This window comes from Strix uralensis, chromosome 1 (assembly GCF_047716275.1).
Source record: "Strix uralensis isolate ZFMK-TIS-50842 chromosome 1, bStrUra1, whole genome shotgun sequence".
NCBI lineage: Eukaryota > Metazoa > Chordata > Aves > Strigiformes > Strigidae > Strix > Strix uralensis.
The window spans coordinates 169,184,001-169,205,941 of NC_133972.1; the positions used below are offsets into that span (position 1 = coordinate 169,184,001).

The 21,941-nt window shown below is 42.9% G+C and overlaps 1 protein-coding gene across 1 annotated transcript in view; it reads right to left on the reverse strand.

Annotated features, from left to right (window-relative positions):
• The window catches only part of COL22A1 (collagen type XXII alpha 1 chain), a 219,672-nt gene that overhangs the window by 9,282 nt on the left and 188,449 nt on the right, over positions 1-21,941 (reverse strand). The window contains exons 43-57 of the mRNA XM_074860265.1: positions 20,730-20,774; positions 20,234-20,281; positions 18,200-18,313; positions 17,959-18,012; positions 15,752-15,805; positions 14,956-15,009; positions 13,365-13,418; positions 12,033-12,086; positions 11,151-11,204; positions 10,016-10,069; positions 9,373-9,417; positions 6,041-6,094; positions 5,014-5,067; positions 2,998-3,051; positions 406-477 (exon numbers count right to left, since the gene is read on the reverse strand). Of these exons, the coding sequence (XP_074716366.1) occupies positions 406-477; positions 2,998-3,051; positions 5,014-5,067; positions 6,041-6,094; positions 9,373-9,417; positions 10,016-10,069; positions 11,151-11,204; positions 12,033-12,086; positions 13,365-13,418; positions 14,956-15,009; positions 15,752-15,805; positions 17,959-18,012; positions 18,200-18,313; positions 20,234-20,281; positions 20,730-20,774 (864 nt within the window). The remainder of the gene's footprint in view (positions 1-405; positions 478-2,997; positions 3,052-5,013; positions 5,068-6,040; positions 6,095-9,372; positions 9,418-10,015; positions 10,070-11,150; positions 11,205-12,032; positions 12,087-13,364; positions 13,419-14,955; positions 15,010-15,751; positions 15,806-17,958; positions 18,013-18,199; positions 18,314-20,233; positions 20,282-20,729; positions 20,775-21,941) is intronic.

Below are 21,941 nucleotides of genomic sequence, written 5' to 3' on the forward strand. Positions count from 1 at the left end.
ATTTTCCTTGGAACAGCAAATATCAGAAATAGCTATATCATTATCAGCTCTTAAAAATTCCCTGTTTATCTCTTCTGGGGTTCATACAGAGATATAGTCTGAGAACTTAAATACCCCATACCCATGTTAAGAAGACTATTGAACCAGTCCAATTAATGAACACATCATCAGGGCTGACTGACAGCTACCAGCTCAGCAAATGAGATTATGGATGTTTGTCCATACGAAAAATATTCTTTTTGCAGTACAGTTTCCTTTGGAAAGAAAATTGTATGGCTTCTGGGTCTGTCAGATGTCCTGCTTATGTTCTTTTACCTAATTAAAGATGACTGTGTCCCATCTTCATCAGTCCAACATTTAAAAGCAGGTAACTAGTGGGTCTAATCCATCCCCAGACATACTTACAGGTGGTCCTCGAGGTCCAATGAAGCCAGGGAGTCCTGGGCTGCCATTTTCTCCTTTATTTCCTTTAGGACCCTTAGGACAGAAATGAGACAGACACTAGCAGCACCTTCTCCAACATCTCTTTTCCAGAGCATGCATTTACAGATACATTGGAACTGGGAAATTTCACTGTAGCAGCAGGACTCCCAAAACTGACAAGGAAAGGAAGAACAAAGTCATTTAGAAAAGCAGATTGCAAACACCATGCTTGCATTATTAATAAGCTGTGTGGGGTCCCTGTGAAAAGATGAAAAGGAAGTGACAATTATGGAAGTGACAGGAGGTATGTTCAGTGGCTATTCTGGCGCTGCATGGTTTATAAGGTGGTGTTGCAGAGTGGAAATGCTGTGATGTGCAATGACAGGGAAACAGTGCAGGCGGTCATACTGCTCAAAGCTGAGAATACGATCAACAGACAGCTACTGAATTGCTCTTTTGCCTTTATTTCCTGGTTCAATTTAAAAAATGTCTGCCTTTTACTTATCTCTCATGATACTCTGCCAAACTATCCCTTTTTCTTACAGATCAGGGCAGCTTAAATGTCAATTCATGATATAGTGCCATTTCATGTACACTTCTGATATTTTTTTTACTCTTATTTTAACCTTTTCTTTCACAACTTTGTCCCCTACCTTCTTAAGTCAGAACATATCCCTTTTTCTTCTTAGAGTAAACTCATCTTCATTTTAAGCCCGTCTTGTGTAAGGTGAGCACCAATGAACCTGACAGGCACAAAAGACATGGCTTTTGGGTGTGCAATCAGCTCTGGAGATTTCAGAGGCTGGACTGCATTGCTGTGTGAAGGCTTAAGCATAAGCCCTGTGAATTGGGATGGGCACTGTCAAACAGCAGATGCAAAAGGAGAAGGCTCCTGGCAGGTTTACCTTGTGATTACAAGTCAGCAATGATGAAGGTGGAAAATAAACCCTTATTGCCATGATAACCTTTCTCGCTTCTCCTTTTTTCAAAATGGAAATATAATATATTGGCTTGTCACACTACGTTGTGAAGGAAATTAGTGCATTTCCAGACAAGGCTGGAAATAAACGGATTCATGTACAGCACAAGGAAATACTTCCCATAATAAACTTTATGAAAGGGGAAGGATTCATTTTAACGACAGAGAAGGATACTGATGAGATGACTGTTCTGCTGACCAACACTGCCTCATTGTTTCCCCTTTCTCATCCATTGGACTTTATCCTTTTTCAATCTCTTTTTTTTTTTTTTTTTTTTTTGACTCTAAATCCTCTGGAGCAGAGACTGCTATAGTTCTGTGTTTGTGAAGGAAGCTGCCTGGTGTGTTCCCAGGTCACTAGCTGACTGTTTAGGTAATGTGAGAACACAATGATGATTAAAAAATAACCCACATTTGGCACTCACAGGGTATCCCAAAGCCACAGTAGCCTGATGAAGACCGAGAAAGCCAAAAAGCAGTAACAGGAATTGGGAACAGGGGTGGGTGTGATGAGAAGAAGAAATGACGGTTGAAAAGGCAACAGTGGGGATCCACGGGATAAGAAGCAATGGCAGTAGTCCCAGGAATGTAAGAACTCATGTCAAGGAGAAAAAAGCTGTAGCACTTATTCTTGACTGCAGAAAGGCTGTGGGGACTGCACCACCCCTGCCCCACCTGTAATCTGAGAGTTATCACCTCCCCATGCAGAAGGGTGTGGCTTCTCTTTGACTACTTAGGAGGAGACATCCCTGCAGCAAAGCAATACATGCTTGGAGCACAAATCTGTGGCGAGGCTGAGGTTGCTTTATGGCATTGCAAGGGCCATAAAGAAGAGTGAAGTCATGCTGCAATTTTTCAGATTTCTCCTGCTATGCCTTTGTTTCTATCTGAACCTAACAGCACAGCAAACTGTAATGTCTAGGTGGACAAAGAGTGGGAAGAGCCCTGCATTGCAATAGATGCTACTGGACACAAAGGTACATGGATTTGCTGAACACTGAGCGATTTTCAGCACCAGAACAGAGGAAAAAAAAAAAAACAACCAACAACTCCTCACTGTCCTCCTTACAGCTCTTCATTACCACACTGTTCTTCCATACAGGATGGCCCCAGGGGGTTTTCATTCTGCTTCCTGATCTTGGTTTACTGCCCACTGTCTGCTCTCTCCCCAAGTGCCTGGGGAGGATTTTTCTGCTGCTGCTGTTCCTCAATGGCAGTCTGCCAACTCCCCGAGGCCCTCCCCTTGTGACAACTCTCTGTTGGCTGCACAGTCTCTGCCTGGCAAAATTAAATCTACTGGTGAAGATGAGGCATGCCAATCTTTTTTTCATACCAGGTAATCAATCATTTCCTTTTTCTGTGAACGCTTAACTTTTGCTGGGAAAAATGATGACCCAGCTAGCAGTTCAATTCCAGGAACTTAGCCAACCCCTCCAATGTTGTGGCCAGCCAGTGATTTTCAGATCACCAGTCTTCAGACACTGCAACTTCAGGGATGGTAAGCAGTTACACATAATCCACCCCATCTACACCTCATCAGTCACCTCTCCTTGACTCAACTGCTTGCTGCATGAGTTTCCCTTTGTGGTACTTACTGGGTTACCTGCTGGGCCAGGTTCTCCTGGAGATCCAGGCGATCCATTCTTACCCTATGTCAAAAGAAGAAAGGTTAGTGAAGTAATGCATACTACAATTAAAAATGTCCACCTACTGCTACACCAGCAGGGATTTCTTTAGCATTGTCCAACCTCCTCTCTTGGCGGACTGCAGAGTAGGGATCTCTTATTTCCGACTGACCCAACAACTTCTGCATCCCTGATTGCATGGCTGACCCCATCTCAGGACAAAAATTGAGAGATGTGGACCCAAATCCCCTAGTCTAAAGACGACCAAACCAGCACTCCTTGTCTTCCTCCTTTTCCTCACCCTTATCCCCATCATATGGAGCATCCTCTGGGATAGATGGAGCCACCTACTATGGCTGCTCTAAGTCACCAGTGTTAAGACAAGCCCCTTTAGTCCATGTTTGAAGCACCTCTTGGCAACTCAGTGATCAATGTTAGAGTGCTCTGCACTAGCTGACAGATATCGCCAGATCCCCCCCAATCTTCCTGTGTTAGAAAACTGCCTCTCTGCACTGACTGAGGTAGGTCCTGCAAATTACTGCCTACCTACCATCTTCTTCTCAGGGCTATCATCTGAATCAGGGTCCAGAGGCCAGGCATCTATTTTTTATCATCTCAGACTTCCCCTTTTTGGGGAATGGAGAGAAACATTTGCTCGAAAGCCTTGAGGCATTTGATACTTCCCTGAAACCAGTCAACTCAGAATGAGCCAAATCATCCTTTAAAAGGATCTGTTTCCTACCATTCCTTATCAAAGTAGCTGATCTGACCATCTACACTGACTAAAGTTTGGTGAGATGAAATTCTGCACCCTGTTCTTCTCTCCTCCCAACTCACTATGCAGAGATGTTTTTCCCTGCATTGGAGCTGATCATGAAGACCAGCCCTTTTACTGGCAATATTCAAAATCATGCCTCATGCTTCTTATTAGAGAAGAAACAAAGCAGAAGAACAAAAGAAACTGATATTTTGCCCTACAACATACAAACCCCCAAGTATCCCTTCTCCAAAGAAGAATGTGTCCTGGAGTTATGATAATTTCTGATTCCTCATCTATTTCTATTAATTTCTAGTGTTGTGCAGGGGCATGACACGTTAGCGAGTGATGCCAGCATTACAGGAATAATGAGATAAATTACAAGGCAAACACAGCAGCTCTCCATATGTTGCTGCAGACTAATTTAAACCCTTACCCTCCCAGCTCAGAGGGACCTGCTGCCCCAGCTCCTGGCTTTGCTGGCTGAATCAGCATTTTGCCCTGATTATAGAACATGTTGCAGAATCTGTTTTACTAGCAGGTCTTCTGAGAAGGAAAAGAAATCATTCATTGCAGCATATTAAAAATGTGCCTAGGTTCAGCAACAGAGACCTGCATTCAAATTGGGAAAGGGTTGATTTTTAAAAGAATTGAAAAACCCATGCAATTAATAAAAGTAATTACTCAGCCATCCCAAATGACACTTTCTGAAATGTCAACTAAATAGCCATTTCTCCACTGAAGTTGTAACAAAACTCTACAGGTGTTAAAATAAACAAATTTTTTTCTAAAATAATGCTTTTTTAAAAAAAATAATACAGAGAGCATGACAAAAATGAATCGTATCACAACTGGACCCCACATATCTCAAACTGGGCACCTGCAATTATTGTCTACTTTTGAAAACTAAGGCCACGTGAGAAGCGAGTGAGATGCCAGAAGCAGGACTGGCATACGAGCACTTCTGACACTGCGGTCCTGGCAGAATTGATTAAACCGTTCTTCCCACCAAGTCAGCCACCATTACTTCATTGCACTATTATAAGCCTTCATCAGTTTCTAGCAATATCATTCTGATTTGTCTTTCTCAAAATAGTCAAAGTGTTTTAATCAAACATCACCTGAATCTTGCTTAAGACTCTTCTTCCAAACCAGAGTTCTGGACTGCAGGATATTCCCACTATACACAATGTACCTCCAGAAATGGCTTGTCAGGACAGAAAACTCACCGGCAGCCCTCTGAGTCCTCGAGGGCCCTGTGGTCCTACGGGACCAGTATCACCCTGAAATGAAGAAAAGTATTCTGGTGAGTGATACAGGGCAAGTCAACAAGCATTTAAAAATGTTCTTACTAAACTACACTGGTCACATATTAGGTGGAAACAGCATTAAAGAAGTATGTATGAGGAAAACCAGCCTTCTGAAGCTGGTTACAGGCAGAAATCATTACTATCAGGTTGTCTTAAAGCTGGATTTCTCAGGGACAGATATTCTTTAGTATTTCTCAAGAACTAACTACCTCTCTTGAGGGAGGCTTAAGACCTGCTTCTGTCTTCTCTGTGGGGTTCCCTTAGGTCTGTCTTCCATTTTACTTTGTAGGGTACCATTTAAAGCACAGCAGTTTTCCAGTGATACAAGGGGGTGCAAATGAGAAACCACTTCCCCAGGTCCCATGGCAATGGCACATCAGCCACTTGGTACGTGGCTCAGCAGCTGCTGCAGGATCCCACGTCAGCTGCACTCTCCCAGGACTTTGTTATGTGACTGCATTTGACACTAATAATGTCAGAGGATCTGTTTCTACCATCTCTCTTTCCCCTGAGCAGCAGCGTCTTATTCCATAGGTATTTCACTGATTTCAGTGGAGCTACGCAGGCAGTAAGGTACAGCTTTTGCAGAGGAAGTGTGACAGAACCTGGCCCAGTGGGACCTGCAGAATGAAACACTGCTCGGAGAGGGGTGGCAGAAAGCAGGTCTGTAGCTACACAGCACAGCCTGGGATTCAAACAACGCAGCTTTCTCCGCTTTTCTGAAGATATAGTTGACATTTAAGCGTCAGCAGCTGAGCAGTGACAACAGCCCTCAAACTTGTCGTTACCCTAATGATCTTTGCACAAATCATTCCCGGTGCACCGCTGCAGTAATTCACCCTTTACTGGAGTTTCTGCAGCTGTTTTAGGTCAGGGTCACTGTGAATTAAAATCTTCATTTGTCAGGGAGAAGGAGATTAGTTTCTGCTCAGAACGGTACACTTACATCCTTCCCTGGTGGCCCCTCACGACCAGCAGGACCTGTCACACCTGGCTCCCCCTGCAATTCAGCAAAAAAAGGAAACCAATATCAGCTCAAGGTCAAAGACAGAGCAGTAAGACCACCATACGTGGTATGGGGTTTCTGCAACACTGGACTGAGCTCAGTGAAAACTTTTTCAAAGCCAGCAAGAGTCTTGTTCATCATATGTGACATGCAGCTTATAAAAATAACTCAGAAGCGTCTTCTGTAAGCGATGCACAAGGCAGTGCACTGCTTTCCAACAGAATATTTGCTACTGCTAGTGCAGTCACTGAAAACCACCAACCTATTCACTGAAAACCACCAACCTATTCATGATACAGAAACTACTGTAATGAGGAAGAGATGAAGAATTCCAGCACTGGATTTTTCAGCTAAGCTCCTGCAAGAAGACCATTTTATTTCCCCGTAAAAAGCCAGAATTAGGCAGAAGGACATTCAGTTTTGTATTCCACTTTCTACACCAAGAAGCTTTTTGTACTGTATTGCTCAGAACAGACAGGAGACTAAATTTTCATGCAGGACTTGAGTTCTGGTTTTTATGATCCACAGGCAACTAAGTCAAAGGGCTAGAGACGTTTCTATTCTTATTTCTGTAAGTTTTGTTCTAGAACTTATTTTGCACTTCTTAGGCATTTTTTAGAGGAGAGCTGACACTTGTCTGACAAGTGCAGTATGGTTCCTCACCTTGTATGTCAGCATTTGTACCATAGGGATATGGTACGGAGGCATCCTTGAAACTTCACAGAATCACAGAATCACAGAATTGTCTAGGTTGGAAAAGACCTTGAAGATCATCCAGTCCAACCATTAACCTAACATTGACAGTTCCCAACTACACCAGATCCCTCAGCGCTAAGTTGACCCTACTCTTAAACACCTCCAGGGATGGGGACTCCACCACCTCCCTGGGCAGCCCATTCCAACGCCCAACAACCCCTTCTAGAAAGAAATGCTTCCTAATAGCCAGTCCAAACCTTCCCTGGTGCAGCTTGAGGCCATTCCCTCTTGTCCTATCGCTTATTACTTGGTTCAAGAGACTCATCCCCAGCTCTCTGCAACCTCCTTTCAGGTAGCTGTAGAGGGCGATGAGGTCTCCCCTCAGCCTCCTCTTCTCCAAACTAAACACCCCCAGTTCCCTCAGCCGCTCCTCATACGACATGTGCTCCAGACCCTGCACCAGCTTTGTTGTCCTTCTCTGGACACGCTCGAGTCATTCAATGTCCTTTTTGTAGTGAGGGGCCCAAAACTGAACACAGTAATTGAGCTGTGGCCTCACCAGTGCCGAGTACAGGGGCAAGATCACTTCCCTGTCCCTGCTGGCCATGCTAATTCTGATGCAAGCCAGGATGCCATTGGCCTTCTTGGCCACCTGGGCACACTGCTGGCTCATGTTCAGCCGGCTGTCAATCAACCCCCCCAGGTCCCTCTCTGACTGGCAGCTCTCCAGCCACTCCTCCCCAAGCCTGTAACGCTGCTGGGGGTTGTTGTGGCCCAAGTGCAGCACCCAGCATTTGGCCTTATTGAAACTCATACAGTTGGCCTTAGCCCATCGCTCCAGCCTGTCCAGATCTCTCTGCAGAGCCTCCCTACCCTCGAGCAGATCAACACTCCCACCCAACTTGGTGTCATCTGCAAACTTACTGAGGGTACACTCGATCCCCTCGTCTAGATCATCAATAAAGATGTTGAACAGGAGTGGCCCCAAAACCGAGCCCTGGGGGACACCACTCGTGACTGGCCACCAACTGGATTTAAATCCATTTATCACAACTCTTTGGGCCCGGCCATCCAGCCAGTTTTTTACCCAGCAAAGCGTGCGATCATCCAAGCCTCGAGCAGCCAGTTTCGCCAGGAGAATGCTGTGGGAAACGGTGTCAAAGGCCTTACTAAAGTGAAGGTAGACAACATCCACAGCCTTTCCCTCATCCAATAAGCAGGTCACCTTGTTGTAGAAGGAGATCAGGTTTGTCAGGCAGGACCTGCCTTTCATAAACCCATGCTGACTAGATCTGATTCCCTGGTTGTCCATTATATGACTTAATGGCACTCGAGATGACCTGCTCCATGACCTTCCCTGGCACCGAGGTCAGACTGACAGGTCTATAGTTTCCTGGATTGTCCTTTCTGCCTTTCTTGTAGATGGGTGTCACCTTTGCTACCCTCCAGTCCAATGGGACCTCCCCAGTTAGTCATGATTTCAGGTAAATCATGGAAAGCAGCGTGGTGAGCACATCTGCCAACTCTTTCAGCACCCTTGGGTGTAATCCACCTGGTCCCACAGACTTGTGTGCATCCAAGTGGTGCAGCAGGTCTCTGACCACCTCCTCTTCAACTGTGCTGACCTCAATCTGCTTCCCCTCACCATGTCCCAGCTCATGAGGCTGGGTGTCCAGGGAACAGCCAGTTCCACTGCTAAAGACTGAGGCAAAGTAGGCGTTGAGCACCTCAGCCTTTTCCTCATCCTTAGTTACCATGTTTCCCTCTGCATCCAATAAAGGAGGGAGATTTTCCCTAATCCTCCTTTTGCTGGTAATGAATTTATAGAAACATTTTTATTATCCTTAACAGCTGTGGCCAAGTTGAGCTCTAGCTGCGCTTTGGCTCTCCTAATGCTCTCCCTGCATAACCTCACTACACCTTTATAGTCTTCATGAGAGACCTGGCCCCTCTTCCAAAGGCGATAGATTCTCCTTTTGTTCTTGAGATCCAGCCCAAGGTCCCTGTTTAGCCAGGCCGGTCTCCCTCCCCGCCTGCTTGTTTTTCGGCACCTGGGAACAGCCTGCTCCTGTGCCTTTAAGACTTCTCTCTTGAAGTATGTCCAGCCTTCCTGGTCTCCCATATCCTTCAAGGCAGCCTCCCAAGGGATTTTGTTAATCAGTCTTTTGAAGAGGTCAAAGTTAGCCCTCCAGAAGTCTAAGGTGGCAGTTTTACTAACCCCTCTCTTTGTTTCTCCAAGGATCGACAACTCAATCATCTCATGATCACTGCACCCTAGACGGCCTCCAACCTTTACTTCCCCCACAAGCTCTTCCTCACAAAGGGCTATCTCAAAGGGAGTATCAGAGGACTCAGCTCTACCAGCTGCCTCACTTACCTGGAATCAGAACTTCAGCAGAGGCAACCAAGACAGCTGCTGTGATTTTATGGTATGGCTGTGGCCCATGGAATTGTAGTTGAAAACAGCCATGTTAAAAACAGATCTGTCATCATTTTTACCTATTGCCTCAGAAAGGTCAACTTCGATTCACACAATCTTTCCCCAAAGGGTCATGCATGAAGTACACATTACTTACTCGAGGACCTGGGGGACCCGTGTCTCCGCTTTGTCCTTTGAAACCCTACAAAAGAATGAAATAAATAATTATCCATTACCCCAAAGCATGAAAAGCTAAGGAAACTCCAGCTTGAATGTTTATTTAATAACCTTCACAATTTTGCCTAAGATTACTGGGGACTGCTCAGCATGGAGCTGCTATGTCCCTGGGAGTGATTAGGAAGGGCCACATCACAGGAAGAGCTTTCCATAGCTCCTTAGGCTGCAAGACCAAGATTGTAGTGTGTGTGTTCCTGGTGTGACCACCCAATAGATTATTTAATCCTAAATTTCACTGTTCCCATCCTTTCAGAGGACATGTAACAGAACACAAGGTCTACAGCTGTGATTATGCCTTCTGGTAGAAGGGGTGTCATGAGGTTATGTGCTTTAACTTCTAAGTAAGGGACCTACTCTTCTCCAGGCATGAAGCATTTGGAAATGCCTGTGTTTGAATTTTGTTGATTATTTATTTATTTAGTCACAATGCCATGACAATCCTCAGTCAGGCTAGCTCTTTAGTTATATGTTTGCATCAGCAAAGGGCCTCATCTGCTGAACAAAAGCTTCCCAACTACAGTACAGATGAGTGACTGGATTGAACCCTTCAGAGCAGCACCTACCGGTAAGCCTCTGGCACCTTCCTGGCCTGGGAGTCCTGGTTCTCCAGGCTTTCCCTATGGGAAACAATCATGTTCATGTTAGTGAGAGTCTCAGGTCAATCCCTCTGCTGTTGAAAACTTCCCACTCTTCTCCCTTAGATGTAACAGCACTGAGAACTCTGATTGCCCAGGGTTTCTCCAGCAACGATGGAGTCTAAGCATGCAAGGAGGACAGTAGTGACAGACGTTCCCATACGTACCCCCACCTGCACTGTCATGAATGCAGCCTTTGAGGTTCAAAGGCAGCTTACACCTCCAGACTGGTGCACCTTTACAGTGTTTTAATGTCAGAGGGGTATGGAGTGGTAATGCACAGAACTGCACCAATACCTACTCAGAACATACAAAATGAGTATCTGCACATAGAAACCAGGTGTTTTGATGCAAGCACACAACTGTCTGCAGCTGTGGTAACAAGTGCTGCTCCACATACCAGTTGTCCTAATGACTGGGAACTTGGCTCTTCCCAGAACCACTAAGTCCCATTTGACAAGTCCCAGAAAGAGGACGGCAATGCCAGATACTGAAAGCACATTCTTTATATAAAAAACACAGCTGCAAGGAATAACATTCACTGTCCAGTTTATTAACATTTCCTTTTGGCTGACAACTTCACAGCTCAGATTTTTCCCCTCAGCAAATGCAAGTATAGACAAAGTAGAGAAAATAAAATATAAAACTTCAAATCCTGGACAACAGAACTATCATAGAGCAATCTAGAAAAGGCTTCTTTAAAGACGCCTCCTCTAAACTTTTAATGCCCCATAATATTCTACCTAAAAAATGGATCACTAGGTTTAATGTTACAAGACAACGTTCTTTCTCTGCACTATTTACAGTAGTTGTAAAAGTGGAATCGCTAAGTTTTAGTGTATTTATGGTAGCTGTAAAGATAAAAGAACCCAGTTTCTTTTCAAGATTGCTAGTGTGTGACTCTTATAAATTGCTCAAGACAATATAGTCCTTCTGGTGTTAAAAAAAGATGTGAAAACAGGCTCCCTGCCCCCCCTAAGGAGTCCACAGATAGGCAGCTCCAAAAATAATAACTGGATGTAGGCTCTGATTGCCTTAGCAAACCACTTTTAAATTACATTACCGGTTCCCCAAGAGATCCTGGCTTGCCATCCTTGCCATCATTCCCAGCAATGCCCTGTAAATGAAATGCAAAACAGGGTATAAGGAAGAAGTCAATAGGGAAGACTGGTGTGGTTTTTGTCAGTGTGAGTTTCACAGTCACAACTCTGCTTCACCATGGCATATTTAAGTTTGCCTAACCCTCCAAATACTACCCTATTTCTATAGCTCAACCATAAACCTCTCCTTGCCACACCACTACAACAGCATAAACCATTTCCCTTTCTAATATGGCAAGTCTAAGGGGTTTCCTCCTTTTCAGCAAGGCGAGCACTCCAACAATCGTAAATCAGGATTCTAAAAACAGCTCTTATAAATCATTATAATACCATTATCTTCATTCAGCTAGGCTACTTTACACTAGAAATAGCTCTGACCCTATCCCTAAGACAGATTAGAAAAACCCAAAATGTACTAATACATTTTCTAGAAGAGAAGAGTCTATGCCCAAGATGCACTTGAACTTGAGTCAGTGCAAAAGAATTATTTCGACTGTGGATTCAGATAAAGACCGTATTCCAGTCTATGAATTTTTGTGCCCATACACTGGAGCTATTAGCTGATTTTTGTGCTCTGCATTAAAGTATTTCTTCCAATGAGGAGGCAGATGAGGAACAGACCCAATTCATACTGGTAATTAACATTTAGCTTTAAAGTGATCAAATACAGTATGCACACTGTCCTGGAGCAAGGACATAGCATCAAGATGACAGATACCATTACAGATCGTGCATAGCTTTTAAAGCACCTCAAAAATGTCACCTCTTTGTTTTACACACCTATGTGTTTATGTTCATAAACACATTTTAATGTATTGAATTAGAAGGAGCTGAATTGCACTCACTGGAAGTCCAGGCAACCCTGGTGGGCCCTGTGGACCTGGAGGGCCATCTTTACCCTGGAAAGAAAGCAGAAACACTGCAGGTCAGACAAGCTCCTCAGATGCTTCTATCAGATGAAGTCTTATCAAATGTAGAGTTTGACAAAGGACAACTGTGAGAAGCTGGTCTTGTAGCCCATGTTACATAGTATACAAGGTTTCCTCGAATTCCTTCTAGTTTAAACTGAAGGGCTTTCTTTTCGAATAAAACATCCAGTGTTAGTTATAAGTGGCTACAGATGGAGAAACCACTGAAATCACTGGTAATCTTTTTCTGAAGTTTGATTATATTTAATATTTAGTCCTTAACTTCCTGCATGAGGTATCCAGCCAGGAAGTAGAAGATCTATATTTAGTAGTTATAAGAAGGTCTTTGCTGACAGTCCCAAGAAATCCCCCTACTCTATAGGACTGGACAATAACATCCCAGGTCTTTCACAGTGTCTCAACCTTGCTCATCCATTTGAAAGGGAAGTTCCACTAGCCTGCCCATATAGTCTCTAGCCTCTCTGCTAAGAGTGCTCACTGATTTCAAAACAGCCATCAGAAGGACCATCAGTGTTCACTTATGATGAAGTTCAGGTTGAAACGGATTTGCAAAAGGCACCTTGCTCATTAGGAAACTCTGCTCTAGAAATTAATCACAGAATTGCACATTCTCAAACTGTTCCAGCTCAACAGCATGCATTACTCAGGGAAGGTTCATTTTTTCCTTTTCAACTTAAAGTTAGCATCAATCAGATTACCTGTCTCACCCAGGGTTTTCTGATGCATTACCATAAAGTATCATCTGAACACCCATCAAATGAAACAGCAGTAGCAAAGTCCTTCTCGAAGGTTACATCTGCACTAATTTTCAGTGGTGCCAGGGAATGGTCTCAGGCCCTGGCATCTGAGCAGTCCATGCTGTGACATCCTTCAACACATTGCTGGTTTCATTTTGACAATCCATATGCACAGTTCAGGTGTTAGCCTGGGTCATGAAGCATGCTAACAGATTTAGCCATCCTGTTCTAGAGGCTAAGAGGACAGACAGACAAGAGGAACGAAATCCTCCTTAGAGGTCCCATGGCGTGGATTATGCTCTGGCTAATTTGGAACTTCATTCCATAAACAAAACTGCAAAACCAGAGTAATCTGTGGTTATTTGTGGAGGTCCTACTTGCAGTGGCAGAGTTGATTCAGGCTGAATATTTTGGGGATCTTTCAAAGGACATTACATGGGTTCCAGCTCAGCTTTACTTCACAGAGCTAAATATAAGTAAAGCTAGTGGTGGAACACAGTTTAGAGCTTACTATGTCTCCTGGGTTTCCTGCTGGTCCTATTGGTCCCGGTGCCCCATCTGGCCCCTAAACAAAATAAAGCAGAAACAACGTGAGTGATTAATGCATTTTGTACATTTGTCAACACACTCTCTACCACAGTTGGCAACACTGAAGTTTTCTTCAGTCACTCAGTTCAGCATTCATTCCATTATTTCTTCATTCATCACAGAAAAGCAGTGCCAACCTCTGCATTCAATCAACCTCCAAAGCCAGAAATATTCAGATATTTGAGCTTGGTCCTGGCCCTTCCTTCTGAAAATAGGGGACAAATAGGAAAAAGCCAATCTTGTGACAAAAATAACTCTGAAGGACAGAAATTACGGGAGCAGTCTGAAGAACACTCTGTGGCAGGCAAAATCCTGGAGCCACGAGTCAATGCAGAGAGAGGGAAAAGTCAGTAAAAGTTTAAGAAAAAAAATATCTAGGGGAACATCACACTTTGCTCTGCTTTGACAGACTCAGTTTTACTTTGCACATTTCCTTTGACTGTGTCTATTCAGAGGGTCTCATAGAACAATTTTAAGAATTTTAATCCAACTGAAATAACCTTATGGTTGTGGCAGTATGAGGTTAACACAGATACAGTAAATGTGTCTTTAGCTTCTCCTAAAATAATGCTCATGGGAGCACAAATGACCCACAAAGCAGGTCCCTGTGTTGTCCCAGTGGTAAAGCATTCAGCATCCTTTAGGCACTGCTACCATCTGACAACAGAATTTTAAGCTAATCCTTGTTTCTGGTACCTCCTGTCATTTAGTCAGTGCAATGTAAATTCAGCTTTGAAGAGACTGTGCTGATCCCCAGAACAGACGAAGGCTGCACACCCCCAGCATGGCAGAGCCAAACTGCACTGTAAGCAGCAATATGAGTAGTGATGACTGTGGGCAAAGAAAGGTGGTTTGGAAAGAAAACTCCTTCAATCAGGAAAAGTCCCAGCTCTTGGAGGATGTAAGTGGTGATATCACAAGCAGGACAGCCAAGTTATTTCAGCCCTGCTTCTGCACTGTCACCCCTTTTTAAATACAAAGAAGCATAATTGTATTTGCAGAGAGAGTAGAGCTAGGAATGAGAAGGACTGTGATGGAGAGGGACACATGTAAAAGGCCCTTTAATTCAAAAGTAACCCACAGGATATAAAAACTGGAGAAAATCCAGTCTCATACCACTGTGTAAAATTGAGAACTAAAATACTCTTAGATCTGCTGGTTCTAGACTGAGAACATATTCCACATATAAGAAAACACCTATAAACAAACCACTAAGTAGTCTCTGTGGAAGAGTTATCATCATCATTATCTTGTATAAAGCGAGTGACTGAAGCTTAGCATCAATTTACAGAGTGAGTTGAAGCAATCAGTGAAAAGTGGCCAATGTATTAAATAGCAATTATCATGAGTGGGGAACTCTATGACACTCAGGGGACCATTAGGAACCCACTGGAAAATGCAAATGCAATGCACAGACAGATGGGATGGAGCTTGCAACAACCTTCTACATGGATCTTGCAACAACCTTATTAGTAAAGAAAATACAGGACCATCTTTGCAACAGAGGAACTTACAGGTGGACCAGGATTTCCAGGAGCCCCTGAGAAGCCAGGCATTCCAGGGTGACCCTGCAGAACAAAAAGAGAGACTTTATTTACACATTATTCACATCTGTAGTTGCATAAACTATAAACTGGTGATTGAACATTGTGAGGCAACATCAAAATGAGACAAATTTAAGGTGTACTTTTTCTAATGTGTACTTCAGTTTATGCTAACAGAAGATGAGAACAGATATTGTGGAATTGTACAAGGCAGGAGATCAGGCTGGGAACCAAACCTTTTTAAAATATCCTACAAATCTCATTGAAGAGGTGCTGATTTGCACCTTAAACTATTGACTCAGCCCTTGGCAAAATTAACTATGAAAGTTTGCTCTAATTTAGACCATTTCCCTCTTTCCTGAGGTATCTCAGTCTCTCTTAAAAGAGGACATCCTTACATTCATCTTCTAGGACAAATAGAAACACTGTTTTTTTTGACCCAAAGACACCTGACCTCCTGGATCTCATCTAGGCATTATCTGGGGAAATGACTAAAGGTTAGGTAATGTAGAGAACTGAATGCATCTTATCTAGAGGTGAGGAAACAGATAATAGAGGAAGATATTGGAGATAGGGATGGTAGCCTGCGGAGGACTGCTACGGTTCCACTCTTCAGGATAGCCCATTCAAGGTTTATCAGCGATGAAGAGCTCCCATTTTCCTCCTCTGCCTCTGAGAAGGGTATTCCTCTACAGACATTATAGGAGTTATTGACGAAGGAACAATCACAGTGACAGCACTGTTGGAAAGCACACTCTATTTTTACCTGTTCACCTTTTTCTCCTGCATCCCCAGTCATACCACGGTCTCCTTTAGCACCCTGATAATGAAAAAAAAAGCCATTGAAAGTCACTTAGATTCTATATTGGATCAGCTTTTTGAGCTATTTCACAAAGCACTTGGACATTTGAGCATAAAACTCATAAATTAGGACTGAGTCCTGTTTGCCCTCCTCTTAAATTCTTCCCTAGACATTCACTAACAATGTTGGAGCCAGGAATATATGTGAAGAACAGCCTTTGAGCAGACCCAGCATAGCCTTTTTTTTAATGTTGTAGTCTCATGGACATGAAAAGGACTTACACATCCTTAGAAAGTAGACAGGTCGTTAGGAACTTCACTAAATCAAATCTTGGTAAGGAATCATCTGGCCCAGAAAAGGCATCCACAGTATGAGCTAGTAATCTCTCCCTTCAGGGACAGCAGCAGTAAAAATGGCATTTCTAAGGTGCAGTCAGAAAATTCATACCCAGAAAGTGCTCCCCCACCTTTCTCTCTCTCTCTTTCTCTCCTAGTGACAACAGAACAGAAGCATCTAACTCAAGTGTAGATGTCTGTATTACCGATGCTTAAAGCAAGGCAAGTTTCACACAGTGAAAAATACTGAGATGATGGCGAACAAATTATGAACAATGCACACAACACTAATGAGTTGCTGTCTATGGAAATAATACCTTGATTTACTACATGAGATCTAGGAGACAAGTGGGGGAGAAAGGGCTGCCATTTATTAATGAAAAGAGGCCTAATTCATATTGCCAGAAGGCATGAAGCTGCTCATGACCAAAGACCCACAGTTCTACTGCTCTGTTTCAGAATGGGACCTAATACTAGTTTGGATGGTGTTGGTAAGGACAATATACTACCTCTTCAAAAGTGCAGATCTCTTTGTGACTCCTTTCTAAATAAATTAGGAGGATCCTTGCAGTGGAAGACCCAAAGACTGTCTTTGTGTCTGCACCTTCTTAGGGGTCTTACAGTATTTTCTTTTAACATTTGTGAAACCGCCTTTTTATTGAATACAACTTAGACTATTTATCGATTGCATGATTTTATTTTATGCATATGCACAGTTTAAAATTGCTCCTGTTACTTCACCTAAACATTCATTCTTGCTGCCCAAATCTCTGTTTTCTCATAGCATATAAGAAAGCAGCAGACGTGTTATGTCTCAGACTGCTTGGCATTTCTGCCAGTTATTGTCTTTATGGGTTACTAATTCTTTTGCAAATTTTATCCTGGAACATACTTTGATTTTGATCAACCCTATATTTACTTTTGAGACTCTACCACTCTCCCCACCACACTTTTAATTGCAAGATATAAAATTAATTCATGAATCTCTATTAGCTTGTCCCATACTCTAATAAGTGCAAATACAAAGATGTTAAAAAATAGCAGAAGCTGGTTTAGACAGTAAGTCAGTAATGCAGGGAAGTCTGGAAGAAACTGTGGTACATCATGAAATCGCCTTATCTCTCCCTCCATTGATTTGTTTCAATTTATTTCACATTAGGCAGTTGTAAAGGTTTTGATTGTGACCAGGCACTGGCACTGTGAGAAGACTGATGACAGACCTCTCTTCATAGGAAATGCTTCAAATATTGGAATCTTTCAGACATTTGAAGTTTTATGTGGGCCTGTGTCCCTAGATCATTAGGCAGAAAGCATATAGCTGAAACAAGTTCTTCCTATAGCGTGTTTCAGGAAACATTCAGAGTCTGTGGATAAAACCACCATGGCAGATAGTGTATATGGAGCCAGCAGCCTATTGCACCACCCTTAATTTAAGCGATTCAAGCATCCAGAGTTCAAAGGAGAGGAACAGGCAAGGTGGCTACTGCTGAGGCTTTAATGTCTTCCTCATCTGATTTGGAATGAAACTTGCTCTTAAGTCCTTACCTGTCATCAAAATACCAGTGTAATGAAATTCATCATCAAGAATCAGGCCCTTTGCTTGTGTGTGTGTTTGTGTCTGTGTATGAACAAAGGCATGGTAGGAGACACTGCTGAAGTGAAACAGTGTCCGTGTGGGCAGCTGTGCAGTTCTGAGTGCATGTGGCACTCCAGTGAATTGCCAGGACAGGGCCCACGCAACACACAGAGATGGATGTCATCATGATCCTGCTTCAGCCAGTGTACTAACTAGTCACAAATATGTTTTCATTAGACATCTGAAGAAAACCAACGAACCTTTGGGCCATCCAGCCCAGGTGGGCCTGCAGGACCTCTGGGACCAGCATTCCCCTGCAATGCAGAAGAGGTAGAGGTAAACACTAGTTTAGTCCATTGACTCCACAGACATCTAGAAAAGATTCAGTAGGTTGCTGACAAAAAAAAAAAAAAAACTTAAAAAATCAACTACCTAAAAATATGATAAGAAAACCAAGGTTACATAACATCCAAGGCATGGTCACTTCCCCATCTCTCTTACCATTTTCCCATCCTGGCCATCTCTACCTGGTGGTCCTCGGAGACCTTTATCACCTTTGAAACCTGGGATGCCTGGCAGTCCTGGTGGGCCAGGAGGGCATTCACTGCACACATCCTAGGAGACAACATGGAGAAATAAATTAACGATAGACTGAAGGCACTTATCAGACCCTATAGACATCCATTATGAATGTGGAAGTGTGGTGCTAGTATAATCCCTAAGCCTTTGCAGTTTGACCACACTGGGTAGGATCTGGGTTACTTTGCCTTACAGAACTGAAATGAGGGCAGTATGGAGCAGAACAAGGGTCAGCAGCTGAGCTCACACATGCTCCTATGGGGAGTTTCTTATCAGTTCTAGTTGGACAGGTCCTAACTGATCATCCAGGATCAAGAAACCAAGGAAAAACTCTTCCTAACGGGGAGGTCAGAGAGCCATAAAGCAAGACTACCAAGAACAACCTTGTTTTGAAACTACAAGACTACTAGAAAACTGTGTCTACACCAGTTTGAAAGAGCTGGGTTACTGCTCAGAGGGAAGACTGCTAGGAAAACCCAGGTGCAGCACAATGTCAGAAAGGGTGTTCTGCAAGAGAAACTCTCTATTCAGCAGCTAGTGTGGCCAAGGAGAACTCATCCAATGGAGTTCATGAAGACCAAGTGAATGTCACAATGTCCTGGCCAAATTCTGTCATGGAGAATTACTACCTCTCTCCTTCCAAAACTCTTTGAAGCATCATCTCAGTAGTCTTTACATTCCTGCTATCCTCAGGAAATTAAATACCATGGGTATGCCATTTCCATTTCAAAGGCAGACTCCTTCAGCAAAAGGGGAGTGAATCCTGCCTATAAGAGACAGTGTAGCACAACAGACACATCTTCAGGCCGAGAGCTAGGAGACCTTGCTCCAACACCCAACTTTGTCAGTGATTTGTTGCAAAATTGTGGCATAAACTGTCATTTTAAGTTTCAGTCCCTACATGCATATTTATCTACTTACAATATAAGTGCTTGAGAAACATGCAGAACAACAGAGCCCTTAATTTCATCTGGGATTTCAAGGTGCAGCTTTATATAGATCTGCACTGTGTGGAGTAAAACCAATATCAAGCAGAAACAATACTCAAGGCATGTAAGTGTGTTTAACCATAACATAATCAAAGGAAGAAAACAAAGGAACATCAAAATTACATCCTGTAGCCAAGAATCAGTCTCCTGCTATTGCCGTGATCAGAAATCCCAAACAATACCATACAGTGAAATCTCCAGAAAAATACTTGGCTCCATTAAGAAAGACAGCTCTTCAATGAAGTAATTTCACAGTAACATTCTTAAAAGGGTCATTTTGTTAATGGAGCTGGTAAAAAAAGGTAATTTTTTAGTTTCTTTTAATCAATAAGAAAGGATTTCTTGCCATGCCCCAAGACTGCTTAAAAATCTCCCAACTCAGCCTATGTAAATCTGTAAAGATTTTGCAGTCAACACCTATCAGATACTGACTTATTTCCCAGACAAATCTCTACTTGGAAAGTAAAAGCAGACAGACAGATTATCACTTCTGAAACATGGATGCATCTGGGATTAATTACCTGCACCCTTTTAGATGCACTATGCTAACGGACTTCAAAAATACTCCAGTCACTGTTGAAGGTGTATGTGAAAAATCAGACATTTTACTAAAATGATTTCCATTTTCTGGTTTAGTTAATACAAATTGTCAAAGCTTATTTCTTCTTGGGAATGCATGCCTCAGAAAGCTGAAAAAAGTCTCAGAGCTTTTGTAACATACACCATGTTACGAAGATCTTTGTAGGTCATTTCATTGCTGGTGGTGGTCAAAAGGCATTGGATTTTGATCTCCAGCGTGTGCTCTAGTGTCCCAATATCAGTGCAAGTAGGAGACCTGCAAGTTTCAAGCTTTGACAGAGTGTTTAAAGGCACCTTTTTCACTTGCAACTCAGACACTTTCCCATCACAGAGTGTTAGTCAGGTCTGAATCCAACATACAGATAAACCATTACCAAAGGCCAATTACCTTTACTAAGAGATTTATGTCCTCTGGAGAGAGCAGGGGTGAGGAACCCTGTGAAATGAGAAATTCATTATCTCAGGCAATTTTAAAAGGCATCAAGGTATAAGAAATTTTCCTGAGCATGCTTATGGACTCTCACTGGTTGCCCTTACCCTGCCTAGGACTCACTGGGCCAAACATGTACTTCCTGCCCTATGTTATCAATGCACTTCATCACATCTCAGATGAGTTCTTGCTGAGGGTACTGGATAGTGGCACTAGGAAAGTGCCTTTAAAATTTTGGCTTTTATTTATATGCAAGATATCCATTTATTTTCATACTGTTCCAAAGCCATCACAGATATTTTTATCATAACCCATTAGTGGTTCTTAGTGTCTTTCCCTTTGCTCTGCTGGGAAAAGCAGCAGTGGAAGTGCACTGAAATGCACTTCTGAGGTGAGGTGTACAGGTGGAAACTGAGTTAAAAGGAAGATATAGTATAGAAGTGAAATTACATACTGGTTTTCCAGGAGGTCCCCTTTCCCCTGGATTTCCAGGTAGACCCTACAGATCAAGAGAAAGAAAAAATTGTGAACTTATCATACAGTTGCTCCCACACTCTCCTCACTGCTCTGGACTAGCACACATTTTAATTTCTGCCACTGAGCACCACTGCTCCTTGAATGTGACAAACAGTAAACTCCTCTAAATATCTGCAACATCCCCTGAACCCCTCTTAAATCTCCCTTATCTACCATGTAACCTTGTTAAATTCTTTCGAGTTACACAAAGACTGAAATTGCTTTAGCTTGTCTTCTGGTCACAGGAAACACTATGAACTGCAGTAGTGTGAAGGATGACACCTTGATGAAATCAAGACCTTGTTTTGCACAAGCCTGTAAAACAGGTCCCTTGCACTTGTAACAGGAATGAACCTCTTTGCTTCTTTGTTTGTGGGGGTGTATTGGTATCAGTTTTCATTAGATGAAGGCATAGAAATGACCAGCATCCTTAGAATGTAAGGTCCAGGAAGTCGGTTTGGAAAAGGAACACACACTCCCTCCCCATACCCGCTCAATGGGCATCTCCCGTCTGTCATTAATAAGTCTTTAGTTCGTGGGGAAAAAAAAAAAAAAACCAACAAAAACACCAACCAACAAAGAAACAACAAACAAACCAAGACAAAACTAAAGATTATTTTTGAGTCGTTGCATAAAGTAATGCTCACATGGGAAACTAAATCTTTTGAACAGGACAGCTGGTCACTGTCCAGATGGTGACAGAAATCCACACTGCAAGGATCCTTGCAGTGGTGTTTTAAATTGGACTGGGTGAGATTTCTCCAAACCATTCTCTCCTAAATTCCTGTATCCAGCTGGCCTGTCACCCTGTGTCATCACCCAAGTACATGCTTGCTCTATTCATATTGGGTACCTTAAAGAACATACAAAATATCTTCTATCTTAACCACATACAAAAGGCTGTCCTATGTGACTATTTTTGCATCTGCAGGAACATTTTCTACTGACCTTTTAAAAGCATCTTATCTGTGTTCAGTTTTGTTGGTTCTGCAGCAGGACCCACCTGGAGAGGTCTCTGGGATGGTGCTAGATTCCCCACCCAGGATGCTAATCAACACACTGAAGATAGAAGTACTGGCTTTCAATCGGTCTAGGCTTAGCAGGGGCTACCTATGGGACTGTCTGAGAGTATCCAAAATTTCCACCTGGA